The following is a 26,895-nucleotide window of genomic DNA, read 5'->3' on the forward strand; positions in this document are numbered from 1 at the left end:
TTAAAAATAGTTATGATTAATTTTAATGAAAATGTAATAATATAATGAACAGGACAGAATCAATATTTATAAATGTTGAAGATGACCTATACCGTATCCCACAGTTGTTCCACTTATCATACATTTGAATCAAATTAATTGGCTAATTCACAAACAAATATTGTTAAGATGTTCCAAACGCAACAACCCAAAGGATGCTGGTGGAACACAGAAATATTAAGTGTTGTGTTGAAGGCACTAGCAATGAAATCACCTTTTACAGCTGTGCATGGTGGAAAATCCCATCATGCACGGCTTTGCGCCTGCAAGTGTTCAGGAGACCGTTTTCCCCAAGAGGAAGTCGGCATATTCCTTCCGCCGCAGAACCCGGTGCATTTTGAAGGTGTTAGGAGAGGTGTTGGAAAAGCTCATCATCTGCTTACAGAGTTCATTGAATGCACCGGGGGCCACCAGCTGCACCCTCATTGGTCCGATGCTGCCTTTGATGCGATAGGACCTGTATACTGCCGAGTTCTGTTGGAGGCACACGTCCAACTAGACGGAAGGAACAACAACAAAAAACATTGAAATTAATGGTGCCTAAACTTTTAAAGATGACAGACAAACTTGTTTCTGTCATTACCTCTGATGGAAGTGACAGATGTTACCGCAGTATGTAGGTTTCAAAGTCTTCACAACAATGCCGTGACGCGTAACGGTATAAAACAAAAACTTGGTGTGAATTTTGTTTCTGGCGCTACAGCGTTGGCCGAGTCTAAAAATAAATTACATTTCCCAGACTCTTCTGCGCAGCGCGGGACCGGCGAGGTGGGGGCGTGGAATGTTATAAACAGGAAGTGTAGTGTGTTCGTAGTACAAAACCCAAAACCAGGGAATTTGGTAAGTGTAAATCGTAAATAAAAAGAAAATACAATGATTTGCAAATCAATTTCAACGAATATTCAATTAATACACTGTAAAGACAAGATACTTGACGTTCGAACTGGTAAACTTTGTTATTTTTTGGAAATATTAGCTCATTATGAATTTGATGCCTGCAACATGTTTAAAAAAAGCTGGCAAAAAAGACTGAGAAAGTTGAGGAATGCTCTTCAAACACTTATTTGGAACATCCCACAGGTGAAAAGGCTAATTGGGAACAGGTGGATGCTATGGTTGGGTATAAAACAACTTCCATGAAATGCTCAGTCATTCACAACCAAGGATGGGGTGAGGGTCACCAATTTGTGAACAAATGCATGAGCAAATTGTCGAACAGTTTAAGAACCACATTTCTCAAACAGGTATTGCAAGGAATTTAGGGATTTCACTATCTACGGTCCGTAATATCATCAAAAGGTTCAGAGAATCTGGAGAAATCACTGCACGTAAGCGGCAATGCCCGTGACCATCGATCCCTCAGGCGGTACTGCATCAAAGAGTGACATCAGTGTGTAAAGGATATAACCACATAGCTCAGGGACACTTCAGAAAACCACTGTCAGTAACTACAGTTGGTCACTACATCTGTAAGTGCAAGTTAAAACTCTACTATGCAAAGCCAAAGCCATTTATCAACAACACCCAAAAACGCTCCTGGCTTCGCTGTGCCCTCGCTTATCTAAGATGGACTGATGCAAAGTGGAAAAGTGTTCTGTGGTCTGACGAGTCCACATTTCAAAATGTTTTTGGAAATTGTGGACGTTGTGTCCTCCGGACCAAAGAGGAAAATAACTATCCGGATTGTTGTAGGCTGTAAAGTTCAAAAGCCAGCATTTGTGATGGTATGGGGGTGTATTAGTGCCCAAGGCATGGATGGGGTAACTTACACATCTGTGAAGGCACCATTAATGCTCAAAGGTACATACAGGTTTGGAACAACATATGTTGCTATCCAAGCAATGTCTTTTTCATGGACGCCCCTGCTTATTTTAGCAGGGCAATAACAAGCCAAATTCTGCACATGTTACGTGGCTAGACTGGCCTGCCTGTAGTCCAGAACCGTCTCCCATTGAAAACGTGTGTCTCATTATGAAGCTTAAAATACGACAACGGAGACCCCGGACTGTTGAACAACTTAAGTTGTACATCAAGCAAGAATGGGAAGGAATTCCACTTAAAAGCTTAAAAAATGTGTCTCCTTAGTTCCCAAACGTTTACTGAATGTTGTTAAAAAGGAAAGGCCATGTAACGCAGTGGTAAAAATGCCCCTGTGCCATTTTCCAGCATATTCCAGATAAATATTCCTGATAAAAACATGCTCACTTTGGAAGACTCTGCTTCTCAGACACTAAAGTAAACATTATTTTTTTTACACGAGATGTTTACATTGTCACTTTAAAGTCACTCAATTGTAAGTTTTTTTAAATATTTTCTTGAAACAGCGGATGTTCCTGCACAACTATTTGCACTTAAAATACATGTTTGTAGTATGATTAGAACATTTTAGCATCATGTGTGTTCAATTTGTTTATCCTAAAAATTCTTGCCACTTCATTTTACAAACTATGGCATTTTTAAGTCTTTGTTTTGGACGTATACCACACAAATATTGTACCGGGGCCTTAATACCGTGGGAACATCTTACCGTAACATTTTTATACTATTACATTCTTATTGTTTATTGACTTGTGTTTTGTAGCCGCCGCTTGATATATAAACTTTCTGGATAAAATAGTGACAAAAAACCTTGTAGCGTTGCTCTTCTGTGAGGTTCCTTACACCTTTCAGCTCAATGAAGACTTGGTAGTGTGGGTCACTGCCCCCAGTGGAGTCTCCTACAAAATGCAATCATTTAGTACCACAGGAAACTGATTATTAATGTCTATGTTTTTTTTATTACCCAGAATGCCACTCTCTGCACAGCAGTAATCGACCAGCTGAGCGCCGGGCCACTGAGTGACAGCTTTCTTTAAAGCATTAAGGAACAACGCTTCGGACACTTTCTCCCCACGTACGTTCAACATCTGGCCACGCCTAGAAGGACACTTGTTTTGTTATCCCCACTTTGACAAATCATTAGGCACATATGCACACTCTAATTAATATGCATGGATAACACTTTATCATGGACAACCACAATGAATCCCCTATGACATCTCCTCATACATTCCAATACACAAGCGGATGAAAGCACCAAAGAGTGCAGGAGCAACACCTAGTGGAGGATAGGGTCAATTGCACTTTCATTAATGCACTTAACTGTAATGCCCCCCTAAAAAAAAAACCACATTTCACCCAGTTAACACTTAATATTGTGTTTAGTTGATATATATTACATTTGCATATATAATTATTAAATATTATTTGGACAACATATTTTTTAAATAATGAAAACTAATTTAAAAAAATGGTGGTATTGTCCCCAAAAATATATTCATAAAACAACTCATCAAAATATAAAAAAAATAACACAACAAAGAACTACGCAGTGTTTCAATAATACTTTTCTTCTCACAGTATCCATCAAAATTATTTTTTTCAATTACCTCCCTGTTTGGCACTCAGCACAAGGGTTGGAATTGGGGGTTAAATTACCAAAATGATTCCCGAGCGTGGCCAACGCTGCTGCTCACTGCTCATCTCAACTCCCAAGGGGTGGAACAAGGAGATGGGTCAAACCCAGAGGGTAATTTCACCACACCTAGTGTGTGTGTGTGTGTGTGTGTGACTATCAGTGGTACTTTAACTTACTTTAACTTTACAAAAGGCAGAGATTGTAAATAACTGAACTTATAATATAGTAAAACACCCGTAACTCCATAAGCTTCAACAAATTTATGATATATATATATATATATATATATATATATATATATATATATATATATATACACACATGTAAATATATTGAATAAAAGAGGTATCGACTGAATTCCTCACTGTAATTTTGCTAGTCGGGGATACATTGTGATTGTCTACCTAGTAATCTTTGTACGGACAGCTCCCCTTTAGGATAGCATCAGCTTCTGCAACTAATGAAGATGTTTACCTGTATTGAAACTCAACAATCGGACATTTGTTGTGGAATCCAGCCACTTTCACAATGTCTCCAATACGATATCTGCAACAAAACAAATGTATTTATGGCAAAATGTCACTGAAGGCAGCAGAATAGTCCCAGTGAGCCCACCTGTAGAGGCCGGCTGCGTTGGTGATGACCAGCTCATAGTTCTGACCCTCCTTTACTTCCTCCATCAGTAGGGTAGGGGGCGTCTCCTCCTCCAAACTGCTCTCTGGCAGGAACTCGCAGAACATGGAGCGAGGGCACAGCAGGTAGCGCCGTCTCGGGTCCTCGGGCCACAAGTTCACCCCGATCAAGCCTGCAGAGGCCCAAGCTCCACTTTTAACATTTATGTTAAAACATGATGTAATGATTGATACAAAGGGTTATTAAGGGGACCATAAAAAAGTGAAATAGGTCCAACAACTATGAAGAAAAATGACATAACATTGTGAAAATAAAAAGTTATTACACAGTAAAAAAAGGTGGGAACAGTAAAAAAAAAAATATATTTCTATTAAGCTTAAAAAAAACCTATGTAAATAAAGTCAAATAACTACAAAGAAAAATACCATATTATTGTAAAAAGAAATATAATATTACAGTAGAAAAGTATAATTTTACATGCGGTAACAGATGAAAACATAGAATTTTACTTCATAATATGTCTTTATTTTATCATTAAAAACAATGTGATATGTCAAAGAAAGATGCCATAATGTAGTGAAAACAAATAATATTACAGTAAAAATAACAATTGTACAAGTGATCACCATAGAAAATGAGAATTCTAATTTATATTAAGTTTTTTTTAATGGTAAAAAAATATATATATTAAAAAAAATCACATTATTCAACTAATAATTAATGATATCAAAAATTGTATTCATGAAATAATTGTTTTTCCTGAAAAAAATAGAACTTGATTCTTGGAATATTTAAAATAAAAATACATTTCCTATATTTTGTCTAATATTAAAAATATTTCTCAAAATAAAACTATTTTAACTTTTTAACTCAATTAACATAAAAACATTTTTTTAATTTATGTAATGATTTTTTTTGTAGAAAATGTTTTACATTACATGATTTAAGAGTTTAACCTAATTACCATATTAACATTTACATTTCATATAACTTTTTTAGAGAAAACAAATATTGTAATTTACCTATACTTTTAAAAAATAAACTTAATTTATATACACACTCTGATAAAGAAAGATTTCATTTTTTTTAATATTAAAAGTATTATTTGCCCTCTCGTATTTACAGTGCATCCTTAAAACTTTATCTGTGCATAATACTTTTTCTTTGCAACAAGTAGTTTAAATGCTTTATTTCGTCTTTGACATGTTTTTAAACTTCTGTGCACACACACTACTGTAAGTGTAAATTAATTTTCACGATGCAATTTTAAGACCTGTTTACCTTCTGTAGCGGCGTAGAAAGGCGAGTAGAAAGGGATTCCTTGGCAGTAATTTGCCCTTAACATCTCCCCGTAAATCTGATTGGAGCCCGAGTCAACAGCAAGAACCAGGTGGAGGTCAGGCCAAAGGCGCTTGGCGATTCCTTGAAAGCCTGCATCGAAGTGTGCCCGCAGCTCAGAGGCTCTCTTGGGGTCTGGCTTCATGAGAGCTTCAAGCTTGAGTCTAACATCAGGCTCCAGATTCAGAGCAGCGCTCACCTTCCCTCGCTCTATGTCTTCTACCAGTTCCTGCCAGCGCTCCTGAGGGAGAAATGGGCCTAATGTTTAGTCTACTTTTGGACTTGAGGCGCATCAAGGCACGTACCTGCAAGGCACTGAAGGCGTAGAAGACAGTGGAGGCAAAGTTGGACTCGAGTGTCCCCACACTTGGGTCTTTGAGTGCAAAAAGGAGATGGAGGTAGAGCGTGTCCTTCTCGCTAGGAACCTGAAACGAGGAGGAGTCACAATGTCACAGAAAAGAAGAGAATGGCATCCATTGTTAATGTGGCACCTGGAAGGCGGGCGCCGGCGTGGTGTAGAGGTTCAGCATGTGGCGAGAGGAGGCTGGTGTGGAGGAATTGGGCCCGATAGGAATGCCGGCCTCGGACTGGCGAAACGTTGGCGTGTAGAAGAACTTTGTGGTGCGCTGAAGGCTGTCTGTGGCTGGGAAAGCATGGCGCATGGCGTCGAGACACACAGCCACGCCCTATAAAAACAATCTTGACTTTTTGGACTGTTTTCGCATACATTGAAGAGTTTGCATTTGCATACCTGCAGGAAGAACTCTGCGTTGGTGTCCCTGGTGCTGAGCAGCATTGCGCTGGGCCCAGAGGTCCCAGAAGTCATAGCCAGGATTAGGACCTTCTCAGCAGTGATCACCTTCTCCTCTCCCACCGCCACACGACCTATGAGCTCACGATAGTGCTTGTACGTTGTGATGGGGTGGCGCGCCCGAAAGGTGGCGCTGTCTGAAAAAAATGCATACATGCTCCACTTAATGCAGTGGTTCTCCACCTTTTTTCAGTGATGTACCCACTGTGAACATTTTTTTAATTCAAGTAACCCCTAATCAGAGCAAAACATTTTTGGTTAAAAAAAAGAGAAAAATGATTAAATACAGCACTATGTCATCAGTTTCTGATTTATTCAATTGTATAACAGTGCAAAATATTTCTCATTTGTCGTGGTCTTTCTTGAACTATTTGGAAAAAAAGATATACGAATAACTATAAACTTGTTGAAAAATAAACAAGTGATTCGATTATATATAAAAAAAGATTTATACACATAGAAATAATCATCAACTTAAAGTGCCCTCTTTGGGGATTTTAATAGATATCCATCTGGATTCATGAACTTAATTCTAAACATTTCTTCAAAAAAACCCAAAAAACTTTAACATCAATATTTAATTATTTATGGAACATGTCCACAAAAAATCCAGCTGTCAACACTGAATATTGCATTGTTGCATTTCTTTTCACAGTTTATGAGCTTACATTCATATTTTATTGAAGTATTATTCAATAAATATATTTATAAAGGATTTTTGTACTGTTGCTATTTTTAGAATATTTTAAAAAATCTCATGTACCCTTTGGCATACTTTTAAGCACCCCCAGGGGTACGCGTATCCCGATTTGAGAACCACTGACTTAATGCATCGATTCAATTTACTTGACAAGACGCCTGTCGGGTGCGAGTCCTGAAAAAGCAGCTCAAAAATTTGCTTAAACAGCTGTGGCTGTAGGCAACCTCCTGATGTAGGTTATTTTTTAAATCAATTCCAAAAGATGTATTTAAGCTGCATTTAGAAGAATTATGAATGGGCAGCATCAAGCAGCTTTATGTACCTCTGAATGTGTGTTAAAATGTTGCTACGTAGCTGTAGGTGTAAAACTTGTTGTACTGTGTTTATAATAAACTCATCAGCGCTATTAATGCTGGCTGAGCATTCTGTTAAAATGCCCTCCAATAGACACACAAGGTTGGTCTTTTATTATATTTTCGTCAAGTCATTTACAAAAGTAAGCACGGGAGGATACTAGGATCTAGCAGCTACACAACAGATAAGCACACAGGCTCAAATACAAAACAGGTGTCCTTAAATGAACAATATTTCAGTCTAAAAACACCACATTTGTCAATATAAACAAGTATCAAATAATTATAGTTGCATCTTACTTACAGACACAAATTCTACAAAGCAGAAGCGTATTAGAAAGTACCCAGTAACAAACGTGTCCACATCTCTCAATTTACTGTGTCATGAGCTTAACTTTATGAACTATTGTATCCACTAGGTGTGGCAAAAGAAAAAAACAATTACCACTCTACCTCGACCGTGAAAAATATATAGGTTAACGGTTTTCCTACCTACCATTGTTTTCTGTCAAGTCATTTCACTTAATCAAGCCTTTTTTTAATATTCCAGATGACAGAAAATGATAAAAGTATTTAAGATTTGTGCTGATATCATATTGGATCAATAGCTGCATCGTATTGCAAGTGAAAAAGTTGTAATTACCAACAGAGGCTCAATTAGCTACGGAAAATGTGTTGCCAAGTCCCACACTTTAGTTGATGGCAGCCATTTTTTTTTCAAACAATCTTGCCCAAATTTTACAGACATGTGCTTGTCAGTCCCCTAAAAGGGATCACATTATGATTTTTTTTAAACATTTAAAACACTCATTGTGGTTTTTAATATATGCGACGGTGGTTCTTTTGTAAACATTTTGCATGGATTGTGTTTTACAGACCGTTTAAACTTTTTTCTGACTGTCTCTTCGAGATGTGCCGTTTTGTCTTAAGTGGCCCCACTTCGACAGTGTCTTCTCCTTGCCATCTGTGTTGTGCTTTTTAGCGCTTCCATTGCGAGTGAGTAAGCCTGGGTCGATAATAAATTTTGCTTGGTGATATATTGACCGACAAATCATTGCCGATAAATGATATTGTTGCCATTCATTTTGTTAGTCAAATTTAAAGGCCTACTGAAATTAGATTTTCTTATTCAAACGGGGATAGCAGGTCCATTCTATGTGTCATACTTGATCATTTCGCGATTTTGCCATATTTTTTTGAAAGGATTTAGTAGAGAACATCGACGATAAAGTTCGCAACTTTTGGTCGCTAATAAAAAAGCCTTGCCTGTACCGGAAGAAGCAGACGATGTGCGTGTGACGTCACGGGTTGTGGAGCTCCTCACATCGTTTACAATCATGGCCACCAGCAGCGAGAGCGATTCGAACCGAGAAAGCGATGATTTCCCCATTAATTTGAGCGAGGATGAAAGATTCGTGGATGAGGATAGTGAGAGTGAAGGACTAGAAAAAAAAAAAACGAAAAAAAAACAGGGCATTGTGAGCGATTCAGATGTTATTAGACACATTTACTAGGATAATTCTGGAAAATCAAAACAGTTGTTTTTCTCACTAAAATAGGGCATTGATTGATTGATTGATTGATACTTTTATTAGTAGATTGCACAGTACAGTACATATTCCGTCCAATTGACCACTAAATGGTAACACCCGAATAAGTTTTTCAACTTGTTTAAGTCGGGGTCTACGTTAATCAATTCATGGTACAAATATATACTATCAACATAATACAGTCATCACACAAGTTACTCATCATAGTATGTACATTGAATTATTTACATTATTTACAATCCGGGGGGTGGGATGAGGAGCTTTGGTTGATATCAGAACTTCAGTCATCAACAATTGCATCAACAGAGAAATGTGGACATTGAAACAGTGTAGGTCTTACTTAGTAGGATATGTACAGCCAGCAGAGAACATAGTGAGTTCAGATAGCATAAGAACAAGTATATACATTAGAAGTACATTTGAGTTGTTTATAATCCGGGGAGATGGGATGTGAATGGAGGAGGGTATTAGTAAAGTGTTGAAGTTGCCTGGAGGTGTTGTTTTAGAGCGGTTTTGAAGGAATATAGAGATGCACTTACTTTTATTCCACATTGATGTGGCATAGAAAGAGAATGAGTTAAGACCTTTGTTAGATCGAAATCTGGGTTTAACGTGGTTTGTGGAGCTCCCCCTGGTGTTGTGGTTATGGCGGTCATTTACGTTAAGGAGGTAATTTGACATGTACTTCGGTATCAAGGAGGTGTAGCGGATTTTATAGACGGATTTTATAGCCATCCTTGCCCAGGCACACCCTCCTGGTTTTTGGAGTATAAATATTTGGGATTTTGGCACCAGCCGCTGGACTAGATCTGACCAATCTAAGTCGATGAGCGCCAACTGATGAAGTCTACTCAGATGAGTGACGAAACCTCTTCGAAGACAAACCAAACAGTCCAGTTGCGATCACTTTAATGCCTTGAGATGACTAGTAACACTGTGTGATGCACAAAGAGTCAAAAACACAAGGGGACAAGATAATTCACCCCCTTCTTTTCATTTTGCTATGGTACAAACACACTTTGCCGCTAAAAGCGACGAAAACCTGAATGCTCTTGCAGCATGCACATGCTGGTTTATTGACCCTTTAAAACTTACCGACTTTTTTTATTTATCGTCTGTTTATTGAATCGAATATTGACTAAGCGGGTTCACTGACAGAATAAGTTAGAAGTATTTGTTTGTGCCATTGCTTAATTACTGTTTAAAAAAAAAAAAAGGGTTGGGCATTTGACTTACCGTATTTCCTTGAATTGCCGCAAGGCATATAGTATGCGCCTGCCTTGAATTACTGCGGGGTCTAACTCGCTTTGCAAAATAATTAGCGCATGCTTAGTATTACCGCCTGGTCAAACTCGTGACCTCACGAGTGACACTTCCCCTGTCATCATTTTCAAAATGGAGGAGGCTGAGTTCAATACCGGTAATCTGAAATCGCATATAGGGAAGAAGATTAAGAGCTATTCAGTAGGATTTAAGGTCCAAGCTTACATCACACTCAAATTGTACTGCATGCCTTTGGTAAGTGCCGGAGTGAGAAGAAGTTTAAAATAATTAGCGCCCAGGCGGCAATTCAAGGAAATACGGTAGTTGTGATTTTCCCTCTCTGCATGACAGTTTTAAATGAGCATATATTATTAATACAGTATGAAGAAAAATGTTTTAATGTATACACATAGAATCATCATACTGCTGCGATTATGTGTATCAAGTGTTTATTCAAGGCTAAGGTAAAATATTGAGATATATATTGTGTATCGCGATATGGCCTAAAAATATCGAGATATTAAAAAAAGACCATATCGCCCAGCCGTATTCTAAAACAAACCAAACAGCCCAGTTGTGATCGATTTAATGCCCTGAGATAATTCAATGGCAGGCTCTATCACAGAAGCCCAGAGGTTAAAAGAGGTGTCAAACGGTGTCTTTCATGTTTGATTCTGTCTCAGGCATTCAATGTCTGTTATGAAATATTTTGTTGAACTATTCCTTCTAATGTGTTGCGTATGATAAAAGGATACATAATAGGGGTGTGGGAAAAAATCGATTCGAATTTTAATCGCGATTCTCATGTTGTGCGATTCAGAATCAATTCCCATTTTTTTAAATTGATTTTTTTTTCATTTTTATCAATCCAACAAAACAATACTCAGCAATACTATAACAATGCAATCCAATTCCAAAACCAAACCTGACCCAGCAACACTCAGAACTGCAATAAACAGAGCAATTTAGAGGAGAGACAAACACGACACAGAACAAACCAAAAATAGTGAAACAAAAATGAATATTATCAACAACAGTATCAATATTAGTTATAATTTCAACATAGCAGTGATTAAAAATCCCTCATTGACATTATCATTAGACATTTATAAAAAAAAAAAAAGAACAATAGTGTCACAGCGGCTTACACTTGCATCGCATCTCATAAGCTTGACAACACACTGTGTCCAATGTTTTCACAAAGATAAAATAAGTCATATATTCTGTTCGTTTAACAGTTAAAACAAATTTACATTTTTGCAATCAGTTGATAAAACATTGTCCTTTACAATTATAAAAGCTTTTTAAAAAAATGTACTACTCCGCTTGCATGTCAGCAGACTGGGGTAGATCCTGCTGAAATCTTATGTATTGAAACGATAGAGAATCCTTTTGAATCAGGGGAAAAAAATTGTTTTTGAATCGAAAATCGTGTTGAATTGAAAAAAAAAATATATATTTTTTTTTAATCGAATCGTGACCTCAAGAATCTATATTTAATCGAATCGTGGGACACCCAAAGATTCGCAGCCCTAGTGCAGTGGTTCTCAAATGGGGGTATGCGTACCCCTGGGGGTACTTGAAGGTATGCCAAGGGGTACGTAAGATTTTTATAAAATATTTTTAAAATAGCAACAATTCAAAATTCCTTTATAAATATATTTATTGAATAATACTTCAACAAAAGTGTGAATGTGAGTGTGAATGTTGTCTGTCTATCTGTGTTGGCCCTGCGATGAGATGGCGACTTGTCCAGGGTGTACCACGCCTTCCGCCCGATTGTAGCTGATAGGTGCCAGCGCCCCCCGCAACCCCAAAAAGGGAATAAGCGGTAGTAAATGGATGGATGGACTTCAACAAAAGATGAATGTAAGTTCATAAACTGTGAAAAGAAATGCAACAATGCAATATTCAGTGTTGATGTTGTAAGCATTTCACCAATCTCGCCCACTTTGCAAATTATACGTCATTTCGATTGTGCGCAAGCAATTTGCATATCGCGAGACAAGATTTTGTTTGAAAATGGCGCAACCATGCAAATGGATGGTTTGAGGACAGCTGAACAAGAATTTGCGGAATTCTGCACATAAAGCTACATCGAACAGAAGAAGAACAGCAAAACAGTCTCCCAACACTGCGTAGATGGCATCAAGGGTTAGGGTTAGTATCCAGAACTTACAACACAATCAATATATAGCTGGAAGCAATTTCCAAAATTGCAAAAAAGATTGTGCATTATACAAATTTGCAAATTGCGCCCATTGATTTGCAAAATGTGCACCACACATTATTCAAATATATAGCTGGAAGCAATTTGCAAAAAGATTGTGCGTTATACAAATTTGCAAAATGCGGTTACGCATTTTGGAAATTGCTCCCATTGGTATTGTGCTTACAACATTGACAGCTAGATTTTTTGTGGACATGTTCCATAAATATTGATGTTAAAGATTTCTTTTTTTGTAAAGAAATCAAATCAAATCAACTTTATTTATAAAGCTCATTTAATATTTACCACAGGTGTAGCCAAGGTGCTGTACAATGGACAGGTTAAAAGATAATACGAGGACTGAGCAAACAACACAACACAAACAGAACATGATAAAAAATAAATAAATGAAACATAAAAACTGGTTCACAGCAGATGTATAATGGGGCGCCATTGCAGGGTGGATATCACTCAGTGTTAAAAGCCAAGGAATAAAAGTATGTTTTTAAGAGAGATTTAAAAACAGGAAGAGAGGAGGCTTGTCTAACACTCAGAGGTAGGTCGTTCCAAAGCTTGGGAGCAGCAGCGGCGAAAGCTCTGTCACCTCTAAGCTTCAGCCTTGTGTCAGGGACCGTCAGTAGCAGCTGCTTGGCTGATCTTAGAGATCGAAATGTTTATAATTAAGTTCATGAATCCAGATGGATCTCTATTACAATCCCCAAAGAGGGCACTTTAAGTTGATGATTACTTCTATGTGTATTATTCTTTATGTATAATTGAATCACTTGTTTATTTTTTTTTAAGTTTTTAGTTGTTTTTATATCCCAATAGTTCAAGAAAGACCACTACAAATGAGCAGGATTTTGCACTGAAATGCAATTTAATAAATCAGAAACTCATGACATAGTGCTGTATTTTACTTCTTTATCTCTTTTTTTCAACCAAAAACGCTTTGCTCAGATTAGGGCAGTGGTTCTCAACCTTTTTTCAGTGATGTACCCCCTGTGAACATTTTTTCAATTCAAGTACCCCCTAATCAGAGCAAAGCATTTTTTGGTTGAAAAAAAGAGATAAAGAAGTAAAATACAGCACTATGTCATCAGTTTCTGATTCATTAAATTGTATAACAGTGAAAAATATTGCTCATTTGTAGTGGTCTTTCTTGTACTATTTGGAAAAAAAGATATAAAAATAACTAAAAACTTGTTGAAAAATAAACAAGTGATTCAATTATAAATAAAGATTTTTTTACAAATAGAAGTAATCATCAACTTAAAGTGCCCTCTTTGGGGATTGTAATAGAGATCCATCTGGATTTATGAACTTAATTCTAAACATCTCTTCACAAAAAAATACATCTTTAACATCAATATTAATGGAAAATGTCCACAAAAAAATCTAGCTGTCAACACTGAATATTGCATTGTTGCATTTCTTTCCACAGTTTATGAACTTACATTTATATTTTGTTGAAGTATTATTCAATAAATATAATTATGAAATATTTTTTAATTGTTGCTATTTTTAGAATATTTTTTTTAAAGTCTGTACCCCTTGGCATACCTTCAAGTACCCCCATTTGAGAACCACTGGATTAGGGGGTACAGCACTGAAAAAAGGTTGAGAACCCCTACCCTAGTGTTTACACTCACCTTTTATTGAACTGAAATCAAACTGTTTCCCGTAAATCGTCTGCTGGTTTTTCCTAAGTCGTCCAATCAGTGTGTCCTCCTGGACCTTTCTCACGTCCACCGTGTCGCCCTCCAGCTTGGCCCTCTGTCGCCTGCCCAGCCAGCCCACCGCCTTCATGGCCAGGTATTGGCCGAGCAGGCTGCTCGACGTCCGGCCATGCCCCCTCACTTTAGAGTGGAGGTCCTTCCAGACCAGCGCCATGCCCACCAGGGAGAAGACACCAACGGAGGTCAGCGCCAGTCGAGGCGGCATAGCTGCGGGGTTACACAAGCCGGGTAATGCCGACAATTAGGGGAGAAGTGACCAGGTGGTGGCGCTGTTGGGACTAACCCTCGGTTTGAATGAGGACGGCGACGAGAACCGACGTAACCACTAGAAAGAACAGCGCAGCAGCTCGAGAAGACGCCAGGGCCATGTTGAATGTGTGAAAACACCAAACGGTAGTCGTTTAAGGCAAATATTGAGTTAACTTAGGGCGCACTAATGAGACAAAGAAGCTTCGAGCGATGTCCTTTTGTTGCGCGCCATGTCACTTCTGTTTGTGTCACGTGGCTGTTACGTCATCAAATACGGCCGCTTGCCTGCACCACGTGACCAAAACACGGAAGAGCAGGTTTCGGGCGACCTTACAGGCCTACTGAAATGAGATTTTCTTATTTAAATGGGGATAGCAGGTTCATTATATGTGTCATACTTGATTAATTTGTGATATTGCCATATTTTTGCTGAAAGGATTTAGTAGAGATCATCGACGATAAAGTTCGCAACTTTTGGTCGCTAATAAAAAAAGCCTTGCCTGTACCGGAAGTAGCAGACGATGTGCGCGTGACGTCACGGGTTGTGGAGCTCCTCACATCCTCACATTGTTTACAATCATGGCCACCAGCAGCGCGTGTGATTCGGACCCAGAAAGCGACGATTTCCCCATTAATTTGAGCGAGGATGAAAGATTCGTGGATGAGGATATTGAGAGTGAAGGACTAGAAGAAAAAAAAAACAGGGCAGTGGGAGCGATTCAGATGTTATTAAGACACATTTACTAGAATTCTGGAAAATCCCTTATCTGCTTATTGTGTTACTAGTGTTTTAGTGAGATTATATCTCTATCTCCTGAAAGTCGGAGGTAGAGATGCGCAGTTTGCGGTCTCATCCGCGGATAAAACGCGGGTCGGGCGGGTGACATGACGAAGAAATATATTTTAAATAGATTCGGGCGGGTGGCGGTTGAACTAATTCTGAAATATACATAAATGTTATGTTGAAGAGGTTCATTTAGCCTACTGACGTGTATTTATAAATGGTTGATTTATACAGGCTAATAAGTTAAAGTGTTGTACGTGACAACACTTGCCGGTACAATCCATATATCACAGACAACGTCACGCTAACATCACGTGACACCTCTGATGAAGGCTGCAGAAGCAAGGTAGCCGAAACTTGTCAGGTACAATAATTTACCTTACTAGCCTAAATATATCAACCATCTATAAATAGGTAAATGTTGTTACCCACAGCCGAAAAACGAGCAGCACTCTTTGAAACAGTATGTGGGCATACTTTTATTTTGAAGTGTCTCGTTTGTCGACGGATGTAAGGAAGCTACTTCCGGGTATGGCCAACGAGGTATTTGTTTGTCATTTGTTAGTATTTTACTTGGTAAAATATTTGATCGACATGCTGTGCATGTTATTGTTTTTACGTTTGTCCATTCATCCATTTTCTACCGCTTATTCCCTTTCGGGGTCGCGGGGGGCGCTGGCGCCTATCTCAGCTACAACGTGCTTTATTTATTACAGTTTTCACGGTGAATTTGAAGGGAAAGGAAGCCTTCAAATAAATCAGTTCAAGAAAGCCATTGTGTCTGTGCTATTTGGAGGGAGTTACACTTTCTCACCTCACTAATGCCTTGCATCGTCTATATTAGATATGTAACAGCGGGCGGTTGTGGTTTTGACAAAATGTTGGTTCGGGTGTATGGTGGGTGGATGACGACTTTAGTGATGCGGTTGGGGACGAAATAATTGCCTATTATCCGCGCATCTCTAGTCAGAGAGGTGTGGCCACGGGTGTGGTGACCGCCAGTGTCTCCGGTGGGAGGAGGTAAGAGAGTCCGCAGCTGCAGGAGGACGCAAGCTCCGCTCATGTCTACGGTAAGAGCCGATTTATTTGCACAATTTTCTCACCGAAACCTGCCGGTTGACATGTGACCATGTTCGCTTGACCGCTCTGTTCCATGGTAAAGCTTCACCTTCGGGAATGTAAACAAGGAAACACCGGCTGTGTTTGTGTTGCTAAAGGCAGCTGCAATACACCGCTTCCCACCTACATCTTCTCTTCTTTGACTTCTCCATTATTAATTGAACAAATTGCAAAAGATTCAGCAACACAGATGTCCAAAATACTGCGTAATTATGCGATTAAAGCAGACTACTTATAGCTTGGATCGGGCTGGAAGAACATGTCCGCTACCACTGGTGACGTCATGCGCACGCGTCATCATACGCGTCATCATTACGCGACATTTTCAACAGGATACTTTGCAGGAAATTTAAAAATGCAATTTAGTAAACCAACCCGGCCGTATTGGCATGTGTTGCAATGTTAATATTTCATCATTGATGTATAAACTATCAGACTGCGCGGTCGGTAGTAGTGGGTTTCAGTAGGCCTTTAAGGGCATGTCCATGCAAAAGACCCTCGAAGAATACAAAATGAAAATTAATATTACGTATTTATTTACAAATCTAATGACAATTGTGCTTTACTTTGAGAAAGCAAAAAAAAAAAGAAAAAAAAGACATTTTTAGTAGCTGGTGAGTCTTCTCGTGTTATCTGGTATGTTTTACATTATAATGTAGTGTTCCCCCCCCCCTTATGATCTGCACACTAAATAGTTAACATGCACGCAAAAAACACAACAACAAGCATTAAAAAGACACCTGCTCAGGCATTTAGAACCCCTATTTCAGTGGTTCTTAACCTTGTTGGAGGTACCGAACCCCGTTAGTTTCATATGCACATTCACCGAACCCGTCTTAGTGAAAAATACAATGTTTTTTTTGTTTTTTTTCAAAATTCAAGACAAAGTTATGTGTTTTTGGTAACACTTTAGTATGGAGAACAAATTCCAAGTAAAGACTTAATTTAGAGGTTGTTGGACATTAGGGGAACATATTCTAAGTAACAAAGATTTAATTTGGAGTTATTTGGTTAGGGTTAGAGGGTTAGGGTTATAATGAGGCCATGCCGATTAAGGCATTAATAAGTACTTAATAATGACTAGTTAAGTGCCAATATGTTACTCATTTGCATGTTAATAAGCAACTAATTAATGGTGAATATGTCCCCCATAATAAAGTGTTACCATGTCTTTTTACTGGTCACAAAATGAAGTGTATGAACATCACTTTGTTCAAAGAACAAAACCGACACAGTGCATAAACTCACAACAAATTCCACACCTGCAAATCGGTGTAACTTCTGCTGTTGCCGTATCCGTAATACGCCGATAGGTAAAAGTTTTTATTGACACGATGATTCGGGAGTGTTTTGACCTCCGCCGAACCCCTGAGGCCGACTCACCGGACCCCTAGGGTTCGATTGAACCCAGGTTAAGAACCACTGCCCTATTTACTGAGCTGTGTGTTTGTTCAATCACTCCTAACAACTCATGTAGTTTATTAGACAAAAGTATTTAGACACACATCTGGATTCAATAATCAGTAGGGACCTCTTTAGTTTACACTTGACCTTTCATTTTATATTCCTGTAGATGTCATGGCGAGGAGTCCCAATACTTTTGTCCACACATTTTGTACCAAGTCAATTACAATCACAATGACTTTTTCAAGGCGGTCAGATACATTCAGCAGGTTCCTTCTCAGCTAAATAATTCACATTTGGACTGTAAAGTACAATTCAAGAAATTAAGTTTGTGTCTACAGCAGGGGCGTCCAAAACTGAAGGATTATAGTTTGGTAATATAGCTAAATATATTAAAATTTGTGTTAACGTGTGACAAAGGAATTTACCACTGTGAGTTTGATTAAAACTTTTCAGCTTGGCCATAATCTTCCTTGGCTGTATTAAGGTTTTTCTTTTAAATAGACAATAAAAACCCCATGCCAGACTTTGGACACCCCTGTACTACAGTAAAGTGTCAACAAACATGCAATACAGTACATAAGAGTGGCATTATCTTGACAAATATCCAACTTCAGCATCCACTTAAATTATCACCCTGCCTGTACGTCCTTTTTATTTTTTTATGTCCTTTGACATGCTCCTAATTATCTACAATTCCCATCATTCACAGACTTGGAAGTTCTGCATGAACACATGCAAGTTTAAAGATTCAATAAACATCTATGTTTGTCAACAATTTCATTGCCGTCAAATACAACAATAGCATCTCCCCCATTAGTGACTTACTTTGACCTTTATACTGTTCGTATCCTACATTTTGATTCTAAACCTGTATACAATTCAGATTTTACAGCCATTGTGTCTGGGGTTGGAAAAAAACAAAACGACGGTAAACAAATATTTGTCTTCGCAGATTCTGCACAACTATTTCAGAGTAAACAACTCCAAAGATACAGCACATTCATAATACCGAAACATTATGGTGAAATGTCACATGTATTGCTTTCCCTGTAAGACACTTCACTATGCAACTGGTCCAGAATGCTTATAGTTATTTTGTTTTTTAACTTTCCATGACAGTTATGATTGAAAAGTTTCTGCTGTCGCCCCATAAGCACAGAATCCTCTTAAGATGCACATGGACCAAGTGCACTATGACTACATACTATTAATGTTTGCTGATTACTGTGGTCAATGGCGAATGTTTATGACTTACTTGTGTACATGTAAGGCAGCTTGCTTCATTTGGATTCAAACTGATTCTTACTCTTACTAGATTAAAAAGGTATGCAGGAACCAAAGTAGGCAAAGTAGTGTTTTGTAGTTGTTTTTAAGCAAAGGCACTTCCTGGTAAAGCAGTCCGCAGTGTTTAGCACCTGGGATCAGTCGCCAGTGGAAGCCCTTTTATTGGAGGGAGCTTGACTGAGGCCTGTTCAGGTCACAGCAGCGTGAAGCCTAAAATATAGTGCAGGAGTTTGTTGCGGTTGGCCTGAGGTAGAAAAGTGGCGCTCAGCTCCAGCGTTGTCACACGGTTCTCTCGTCTCTCCTTGAGAACCTGAAGGGAAAAACAATAATAGGTCGGTTTGATTTGCCCTTTTTACTTTTTTGGTGGTCTATTTTAAATGTTACCCCAAGTTCTTTGAAAGTCCTCACGGTGTTCTTCACCAGGTAATGAGTAGCACTTTCACCTGAAAACAAAAAAAAATACTTATTACGTAAACCTATAATGACCAGTTTCTTGGAATGCATTATTTACTGGTAATGGCAATAAAGTAGTGCTAGTACGAAACAATCCATAGGGAGCTAAAACCATATAAAAAATATTTTAGATTCACACTTTTTTTGCTAAAATTTCTTAATCAACTTCAGTCCTAAATAAAACACAGTAAACATTTAATTTTTTATCTTAACTCTTTGAATGCCCATTTGATGTAAGTATTTTTTGGGGTGAAAATTTGCAAAAAAATAACTTCATATATCATAAAATAAATATTAAATGTTTTGGGTAGTGAGGTAAAGACTAGGCCTAAATATACATAAGATTTGTAAAAAAACAAAACACATTTTCATTTTATGGCAACACTTCAGAAAAAACCCTGATATAATTAGGTCAAATGGCCATTTAAAAGTATTAAAAGAATATATGACATGTTAAGTGTTTTTTGGGACTGAATTGAAAAGAGATCTGAGCAAAAAAAAAAAAAAGTTAAAAAAAAATCCAGCAACCAGTACACAAGCAGTAGAAAAGGATGGATGGATGGATGGATGGATGGATGGATTTTAATACACTCTTAATTCCCTGAGGACTTTTACGATTTGGTGCTGTTCTAATGGACTAAAAATGTTTTCCCAGTGTATCGATGTATGAAATTATTTTAAACAAAATATTGAAATTGAACGTAAAAAATATATATTTTAGGAAAAAAATATCCTTCCCTAGAGTAACATTTGAAAAAAATGTTTTGTATAGTAATTTTGTATTTTATATATATATGTATGGGAAAAATCACACGACTACTTCATCTCTACAGAACTGTTTCATGAGGGGTTCCCTCAATCATCAGGAGATGATTGAGGGAACCCCTCATGAAACAGTTCTGTAGAGATGAAGTAGTCGTGTGACTTTTCCCACACATACATATTGCGCTCTACCACGGTATCGAGCACTATTCTCTGGATAATCAAATCAAGACATATATATATATATTTATATATACACAGTATATAATACAAAATTCAACATATGTATATATATACTGTATATATATATATATGTATATGTGTATGTATATATATATATACACACACAAATATATATATATATATATATATACTGTATATATATATATATATACACAGACACACACACACACACACACACACACACACACACAAGTGATGACTGAAACTATTATATATATATATATATATATATATATATATCAAGTTCAAATTATTTTGAAATATTTCCTAACATTTTTACGATTTGTTCTTATCAGTAAAAGTAAATCCTGCAATTTTAGATTCCCCAACCCTGAATAAAAAGGTTATGTGTACTTCCCCTGGAGGACTGAATTGAAACCACAAAAGCAATTGCAAAGACGGGCGGGGCAATGGGGAAAAAAAAACAGCTCTCAGATTGGCGGAAAGTTTTTTTACTCCACCTATGCACAACTTTAGAAAACAACCTCAAATAGAAAAATGCGTACCTGGCTAGCAATGTCGGGTTCGAGTGTACTCAAGGATCACAATGCGTACATGTGACCTCTTGCAATGATAGAAAATGGGGGAATTAGCTCATATATGCACCTATATCTGGATTTGCGTTAAAATATAACTGGTTAAACCATTCAACCAATGCCCTAAAAATATTGTATTGTATTTTGTGGGGTTTCCCCCCAAAGATCTATTAATTTTGCCTGTAAACTAAACTGACATTTTCCTTTATTTCTTCCTCAGGCTGTTTGAAATGAACGTGTCAGGTGAGGAATCATTAAGCGAGTCACCATAAGCAGCCACTCTCTTCTCGGTGCGGGTCAGCAGGTATCTGAAGAGCCGCTGCGTGTATTCCGACTCGGCCGTGGGCTGACACAAACTGTGCACAAAGATGGCGGCGCCGCTGTAGGCCTCCAGCACAGGGCTGAGCAGCCGCTGCAGGAACACAAAGAAGTCCTGGTGCTCCTCCGAGAGGCTCACCTGTAAACAAGGAAAGGTAAAAAAAAAGACGAGAGCAGGTGAGGATACGGATGTTAAAAAGAGTATGAACCTTTAGGTAGCGATCACGCTGCTCCTCTCCAAAGTCGCTGTCTTCGTCCTCCTCGTCGCTCCGCCAGGAGAGCGGCTCTGGGAACTTTTTGGGCCAAGGTTCGTCCGTGGGACTGGGGCTCAGTTCCTCTTGGTCCTCCTGCAACACGCACACATTAATATTGACACCTCAGCAAGCATTTCATGTGATTTCTTCTCAATGGTATACAAAACCCAAAACCAGTGAAGTTGGCACCTTGTGTAATTTGTAAATAAAAACAGGATACAATGATTTGCAAATCCTTTTTAACTTATATTCAACTGAATAGACTGCAAAGACAAGATATTTATTGTTCAAACTGAAAAAGTAATTTTTTTATGGCAAATGATCATTAACTCAGAATTTAATGGCAGCAACACATTGCAAAAAAGTTGGCACAGGGGCATTTTTACCACTGTGTTACATGGCCTTTCCTTTTAACAACACTCAGTAAAGGTTTGGGAACCAGGGAGACCAATTTTTGAAGCTTCTCAGGTGAAATTATTTGCCATTCTTGGTTGATGTACAGCTTATGTTGTTCAACAGTCCGTTGTGGTATTTTAGGCTTCCTATTGCGCCACACATTTTCAACGAAGACAGGTTCGGACTATGGGCAGGCCAGTCTAGTACCCGCAGTCTTTTACTTTGAAGCCACGCATATAGTCTTGCTGAAATAAGCAAGATGTTGCTTGGATGACAACATATGTCGCTCCAAAACCTGAATGTACCTTTCAGCATTAATGGTGCCTTCACAGATGTGTAAGTTACCCATATCTCTGGCAATAATACACCCCCATACCATCACAGATGCTTGCTTTGAAATTTGCGCCTAGTTCAATCCGGATGGTTCTTTTCCTTTGTTCCAGAGGACGCAACGTCCAGTTTCTAAAATCAATTTGAAAAGTTGGAGTCATCAGAGCACCAAACACTTTTCCACTTTGGATCAGTCCATCTTAGATGAGCTCAAGCCCAGCAAAGCCGGCGGCGTTTTTGGGTGTTGTTGATAAATAGGTTTTGCTTTGCAGAGGAGAGACAACATTTAGTTACTGACAGTGGTTTTCTGAAGTGTTCTTGAGCCCATGTGGTGATATCCTTTACACAGTGATGTCGCTCTGAGGCATCGAAGGTTCATAATATCATCGCCTACATGCATTGACTTCTCCAGACAGATTCTCTGAACTTTTTGATATTATGGACCGTAGATGGTGAAATCCCTATATTTCTTGCAATAGCTCGTTGAGAAATGTTTTTAAACTGTTCAACAATTTGCTCGCGCATTTGTTCACAAAGTGGCGACCCTCGCCCCATTCTTTTTTGTGAATGACTGAGCATTTCATGGAAGCTACTTTTATACCCAATCATGGCACCCACCTGTTCCCAATCAGCCTGTTCACATGTGGGATTTTCCAAATAAGTGTTTGATGAACATTCCTCAACTTTTTTTCTTTTTTTCCACTTGCGCCAACATTTTTGAAACATGTTGCAGGCATGAAATTCCCAATGAGGTAATATTTGCAAAATATAAAGTTTTCCAGTTCGAACGTTAAGTACCTTGTCTTTGCGGTCTATTCTATAGAATATAGGTTGAAAAGGATTTGCAAATCATTGTATTCTGTTTTTATTTACCATTTACACAATGTGCCAACTTCACTGGTTTTAGGTTTTGTACTTTAGAGTAGTCAGTGTACAACTTTAATATAATTTAATATCCACCGAAAACCACTCAACACAATTTCTGCATTGAAACGGACCTCCGCCACGTAGAGGACTCCATATTGGATGAGGCGGGTCACTGCGTCGTGGAAAACCTGGTAAACAGTCTGACAGGGCTGAGGGACACAGAGAATGCAAATTAGTTGAACTCCGCTATTCAATGGCCAAGTTATGAAACATAAAAACACATAGTAAGTAGAATAAAAAGAATAAATTCTGAAGTAATGATACACATTGTATATTAAAGATGCAAACATCAATCCAATGTAAGTCGACATATGCTAAGCTATGTTTCCCTCTTACACACATGGAAGAGGGCTGTGTACCATGGCTATGAGTTGTTGTTTTTTTGTTTTTTTTCCCCCTTAGCCTCAGTCTGCACCCCCTCTCCAGTGCCCAGGCTAAGACCGATTTTTTTTAAATTTAATTTTAATCTTCTATTTTTTTCTCCCATTCCCCCCCTTGTTTACCTGTATCTCATCTTTTTTGTAAGGGGCGCTGGAAGCCGGCAGACCCGTCAGCGATCCTGTTCTGTCTCCCTGTAATGTTTGTCTAAACTTGAATGGGATTGTGCTGAAAATTTTAATTTTCCTGACGGAATAAATAAAATACTATCTAATCTAATCTAATCTAATCTAATATTTTACATCTGCACGGTGACAAAGCAAATTGGTGCTATTGTTTATTTTATAATATATTTTATTTTATAATATATTTTATTTATTCTAAGGGAACTTTGTCCTTTTTTGCTGTATTTTGGCCGTGATATAGGTATTGTTATTAAATAACACATGCATTTTTATAAGTAGTTTTTTTTTTTTCTTCTCCAAGTTAAATTTAAAAATTTCAACGTCCAATTCTTTCAGAGGTGTACAAAACACGAGCAGTTATTCGATATTACCCCAAATCCAAACAGTGCTACCGGTTCATGATTGTTAATTGGTTCCGGACATGACTGCAATAGATGAATTTCCACAAAGTAGGAATCATCAATTCTGAATCTAATATTTTATTAGGTAGAGTATTAAAACAAAAAAAGTTTATTACCTTCTACATATATTTTTCAACATTAGGAGAGCCCTCCAAACATGAAATAACACCCTTGAGGGACCTACAGTATTTTAATCCAATATAGCACCATAATGCTGCTTGAGGCTCAGTTAATCGGTAGCCACGATACTGAACAGCGTGATGTGGTTTGGTCTCATCTAATAACCACAACTTCTCTAGTATTGTTATTTTTAGTTTATTCAGCCATTTTTATGCTTGAACATTTTGTAGAATATGTTTAAAACATTTTTTTAATTTATATATATCTGGTAATTATGTATGTATTGCATTGTTTACCAAAAATTAAATTATGACAGTGAGTGATAGTGCAATAAATTACAAACTCTTCTTCTTCCTGCTGCTTTCTGGACACACAAAATGTTAATCTTTTAAATTTCATTAATGTTTTTTTTACAAATTAAAATATAGTTTTGGAAATACTTATTTTCTTATTCTATTTTTGATTTTTTGTGCCCCAAATAAATAATAAAATACAGAAACACAGTTTTTATTTTAACCCTTTGAAGGTCTTTTGTTTAAATTAAGTCACGGTATTTGTGTACATTTACAAAACATGTTACCTGTGATGCCATCTGATTAAAAAACCTTCAAAAAGGATTAAAAAAAAGAACAAATAACAACATTTTTGATATTTTTGTCTCGGACAGGAGTTTGATCAATTTGAGAAAAAAAGTAAAAGAAAAACCAAAAAAAATTATGCCGTTTTGTCCTGTTTGGCTATGATAAATTTAAAATCGAATGTACCCAAAAGTGGTTAACAAAGAATTATTTTTATTTTTACAATATCAAAAAATAGCCTACACTATGTACCCCTGGTCCAGCTCATGTTACATTTGAGTATAAATAATATTTCTGCATTGAATGGCACACAATTTTGATGTTTTACATTGTTTTAAGTCATAAAAAGCCAATGAATCAAAATAACACATACCCGGGTAAAAATCAACATTAAACAGTTACATTCAATATGCTTTGTGTTTTTGTTATGCTATCATTGTGCTGAGGACGGGATGGGAAGAAGACAAAAAGCGCCAATTCTCCTCTTCTTGTGATAATGAGCAACATTCTACGATGTCACACTACTATCATATTTCTGCTATATGATGTGCTCATTTTGTGCAAGTCCTGAGTTATCCAGACAGGAACTTACGGAGGCCACGGTCACCTCATTGACCAGGAAGTGTGACAGGCCGGCGGCTTTGCGGATGAGCTTCTCCTGACTGAGAGGGAAGCCGGCGGCGCCGCTGGCCGGCTTACCCGACTCTGATTCCACCACCTGCTCTCGCTGCAGTGACAGGATGCTGCAGGCTGCACGCACATAAACACAAGTCCGCATCAGCGATGACATGGGGGGCGGAACCCCTGAGGAGTCAAGAGGAGACGACGTACCGATGATGGCGTCGGGAATGAAGACGTGGAACAGGCCGTTGCTGTAGAAGTTGAGCTCGAAGAGCGCTGGCACCGTCGGGCTGGGCGCGATGGTGAACTCGCCATTGCGGTTGGCGCTGGTGGTGACGGAAATGCAGTTCTCCAGGAGGTGCAGGGCCCGCATCACCACGTCCTCGGAATTGCCCGAGAAGCCTAGATCGAAGTCCCGCGACAGGATCTCCTCCTTCATGTTGAAGAAGTCCTCCACCAGCTTGGACAGCGCCACACCCTGCGGCGGAGACAAGCTCACTGTTACATGAACAACGCTGTACATTGTAACACAAACCACACATGCGACGGACGTACAACTTCCTACAGTCGTCGGTTGCGTGGGCTACAAACGGTGGTCTTGAATTAAAACATTGGCATGAGTGGGTGTGGCTGTGGGCAACCTCCTGATGCGCTTTTAAATTAATGCTGGGGCACTTGAATCTTGTGCCACCAGGCAGAATTCCAACTGTAAATCCAGCCCCTTGTGAACACGTATATGTTGTTGACAGTCTGAAGTTGCATTGAAAGATCCCCTAATTCGTATTTTGTTGCAGAAATTAAATGTCGTCCTCACAGGTACGTGTTTTTTTTTTTTTACTTTAATTATTAACTACTCATTTATGTTGCTAAGCTGTAATATCGCCATACAAGTGTAACAAAAATCTAAATGCTAAAACCACAAACTATCTTTGCTTACAATACACGGAACAGCAATCGTGGGACTATCAGACACACACAATATTGGAAAATGGAACATTAGATTATCTGTCTACAAACCCCGTTTCCATATGAGTTGAGAAATTGTGTTGGATGTAAATATAAACGGAATACAATGATTTGCAAATCCTTTTCAACCCATATTCAATTGAATGCACTACAAAGACTAGATATTTGATGTTCAAACTCATAAACTTTTTTTTTTTTGCAAATAATAATCAACTTAGAATTTCATGGCTGCAACACGTACCAAAGTAGTTGGGAAAGGGCATTTTCACCACTGTGTTACATCACCTTTTCTTTTAACAACACTCAATAAACGTTTGGGAACTGAGGAAACTAATTGTTGAAGCTTTGAAAGGGGAATTCTTTCCCATTATTGTTTTATGCGGAGCTTCAGCCGTCCAACAGTCCGGGGTCTCCACTGTCGTAATTTACGCTTCATAATGCGCCACACATTTTCGATGGGATGCAAGTCTGGACTGCAAGCGGGCCAGGAAA

The 26,895-nt window shown here is 38.2% G+C and overlaps 2 protein-coding genes and 1 long non-coding RNA gene across 7 annotated transcripts in view; 1 reads left to right on the forward strand and 2 right to left on the reverse strand.

Annotated features, from left to right (window-relative positions):
- On the reverse strand, positions 1-14,617 carry ghdc (GH3 domain containing). Of its 2 annotated transcripts, none has more exons than XM_061909679.1 (11): positions 14,376-14,617; positions 14,006-14,299; positions 6,219-6,352; positions 5,959-6,153; positions 5,773-5,892; positions 5,411-5,708; positions 4,112-4,301; positions 3,971-4,042; positions 2,822-2,955; positions 2,668-2,756; positions 1-534 (listed from the first exon to the last, which is right to left on the reverse strand). In XM_061909679.1, exons 1-11 carry the CDS (start codon positions 14,458-14,460, stop codon positions 313-315), a joined length of 1,833 nt encoding a protein of 610 aa, XP_061765663.1. In that variant the 5' UTR covers positions 14,461-14,617; the 3' UTR covers positions 1-312. The 2 variants fall into 2 exon arrangements, with proteins under 2 accessions (XP_061765663.1, XP_061765662.1); XM_061909678.1 differs by having other exon boundaries at positions 6,219-6,415; positions 14,376-14,616.
- Positions 13,941-26,256, forward strand: LOC133558367 (uncharacterized). 2 transcript variants are annotated; one of them, XR_009807937.1, is made up of 2 exons: positions 13,941-16,858; positions 21,150-26,256. It is a non-coding gene; the product is annotated as an uncharacterized LOC133558367 (long non-coding RNA). The 2 variants fall into 2 exon arrangements; XR_009807936.1 differs by having other exon boundaries at positions 13,941-16,195.
- The window catches only part of gpam (glycerol-3-phosphate acyltransferase, mitochondrial), a 51,205-nt gene continuing 42,016 nt past the window's right edge, over positions 17,707-26,895 (reverse strand). For all 3 annotated transcript variants that reach the window (XM_061909675.1, XM_061909676.1, XM_061909674.1), the window contains exons 15-21: positions 25,648-25,915; positions 25,409-25,566; positions 23,226-23,303; positions 21,457-21,594; positions 21,197-21,386; positions 19,320-19,378; positions 17,707-19,245 (exon numbers count right to left, since the gene is read on the reverse strand). In XM_061909675.1, the coding sequence (XP_061765659.1) occupies positions 19,129-19,245; positions 19,320-19,378; positions 21,197-21,386; positions 21,457-21,594; positions 23,226-23,303; positions 25,409-25,566; positions 25,648-25,915 (1,008 nt within the window). In that variant the 3' untranslated portion in view covers positions 17,707-19,128. The remainder of the gene's footprint in view (positions 19,246-19,319; positions 19,379-21,196; positions 21,387-21,456; positions 21,595-23,225; positions 23,304-25,408; positions 25,567-25,647; positions 25,916-26,895) is intronic.

The sequence above is a fragment of the Nerophis ophidion genome, linkage group LG08, assembly GCF_033978795.1.
Source record: "Nerophis ophidion isolate RoL-2023_Sa linkage group LG08, RoL_Noph_v1.0, whole genome shotgun sequence".
Taxonomy (NCBI): domain Eukaryota; kingdom Metazoa; phylum Chordata; class Actinopteri; order Syngnathiformes; family Syngnathidae; genus Nerophis; species Nerophis ophidion.

What these genes read in the sequence shown, in the direction of transcription:
- ghdc (XM_061909678.1), bottom strand. Translation starts at nt 14,460, where the DNA reads ATGGCCCTGGCGTCTTCTCGAGCTGCTGCGCTGTTCTTTCTAGTGGTT. An exon ending in ACGCAGAGTTCTTCCTGCAG is followed by an intron (nt 6,154 to 6,218) that starts GTATGCAAATGC and finishes TTGTTTTTATAG; the next exon opens with GGCGTGGCTGTGTGTCTCGA. An exon ending in AACGCAGCCGGCCTCTACAG is followed by an intron (nt 4,043 to 4,111) that starts GTGGGCTCACTG and finishes GTTTTGTTGCAG; the next exon opens with ATATCGTATTGGAGACATTG.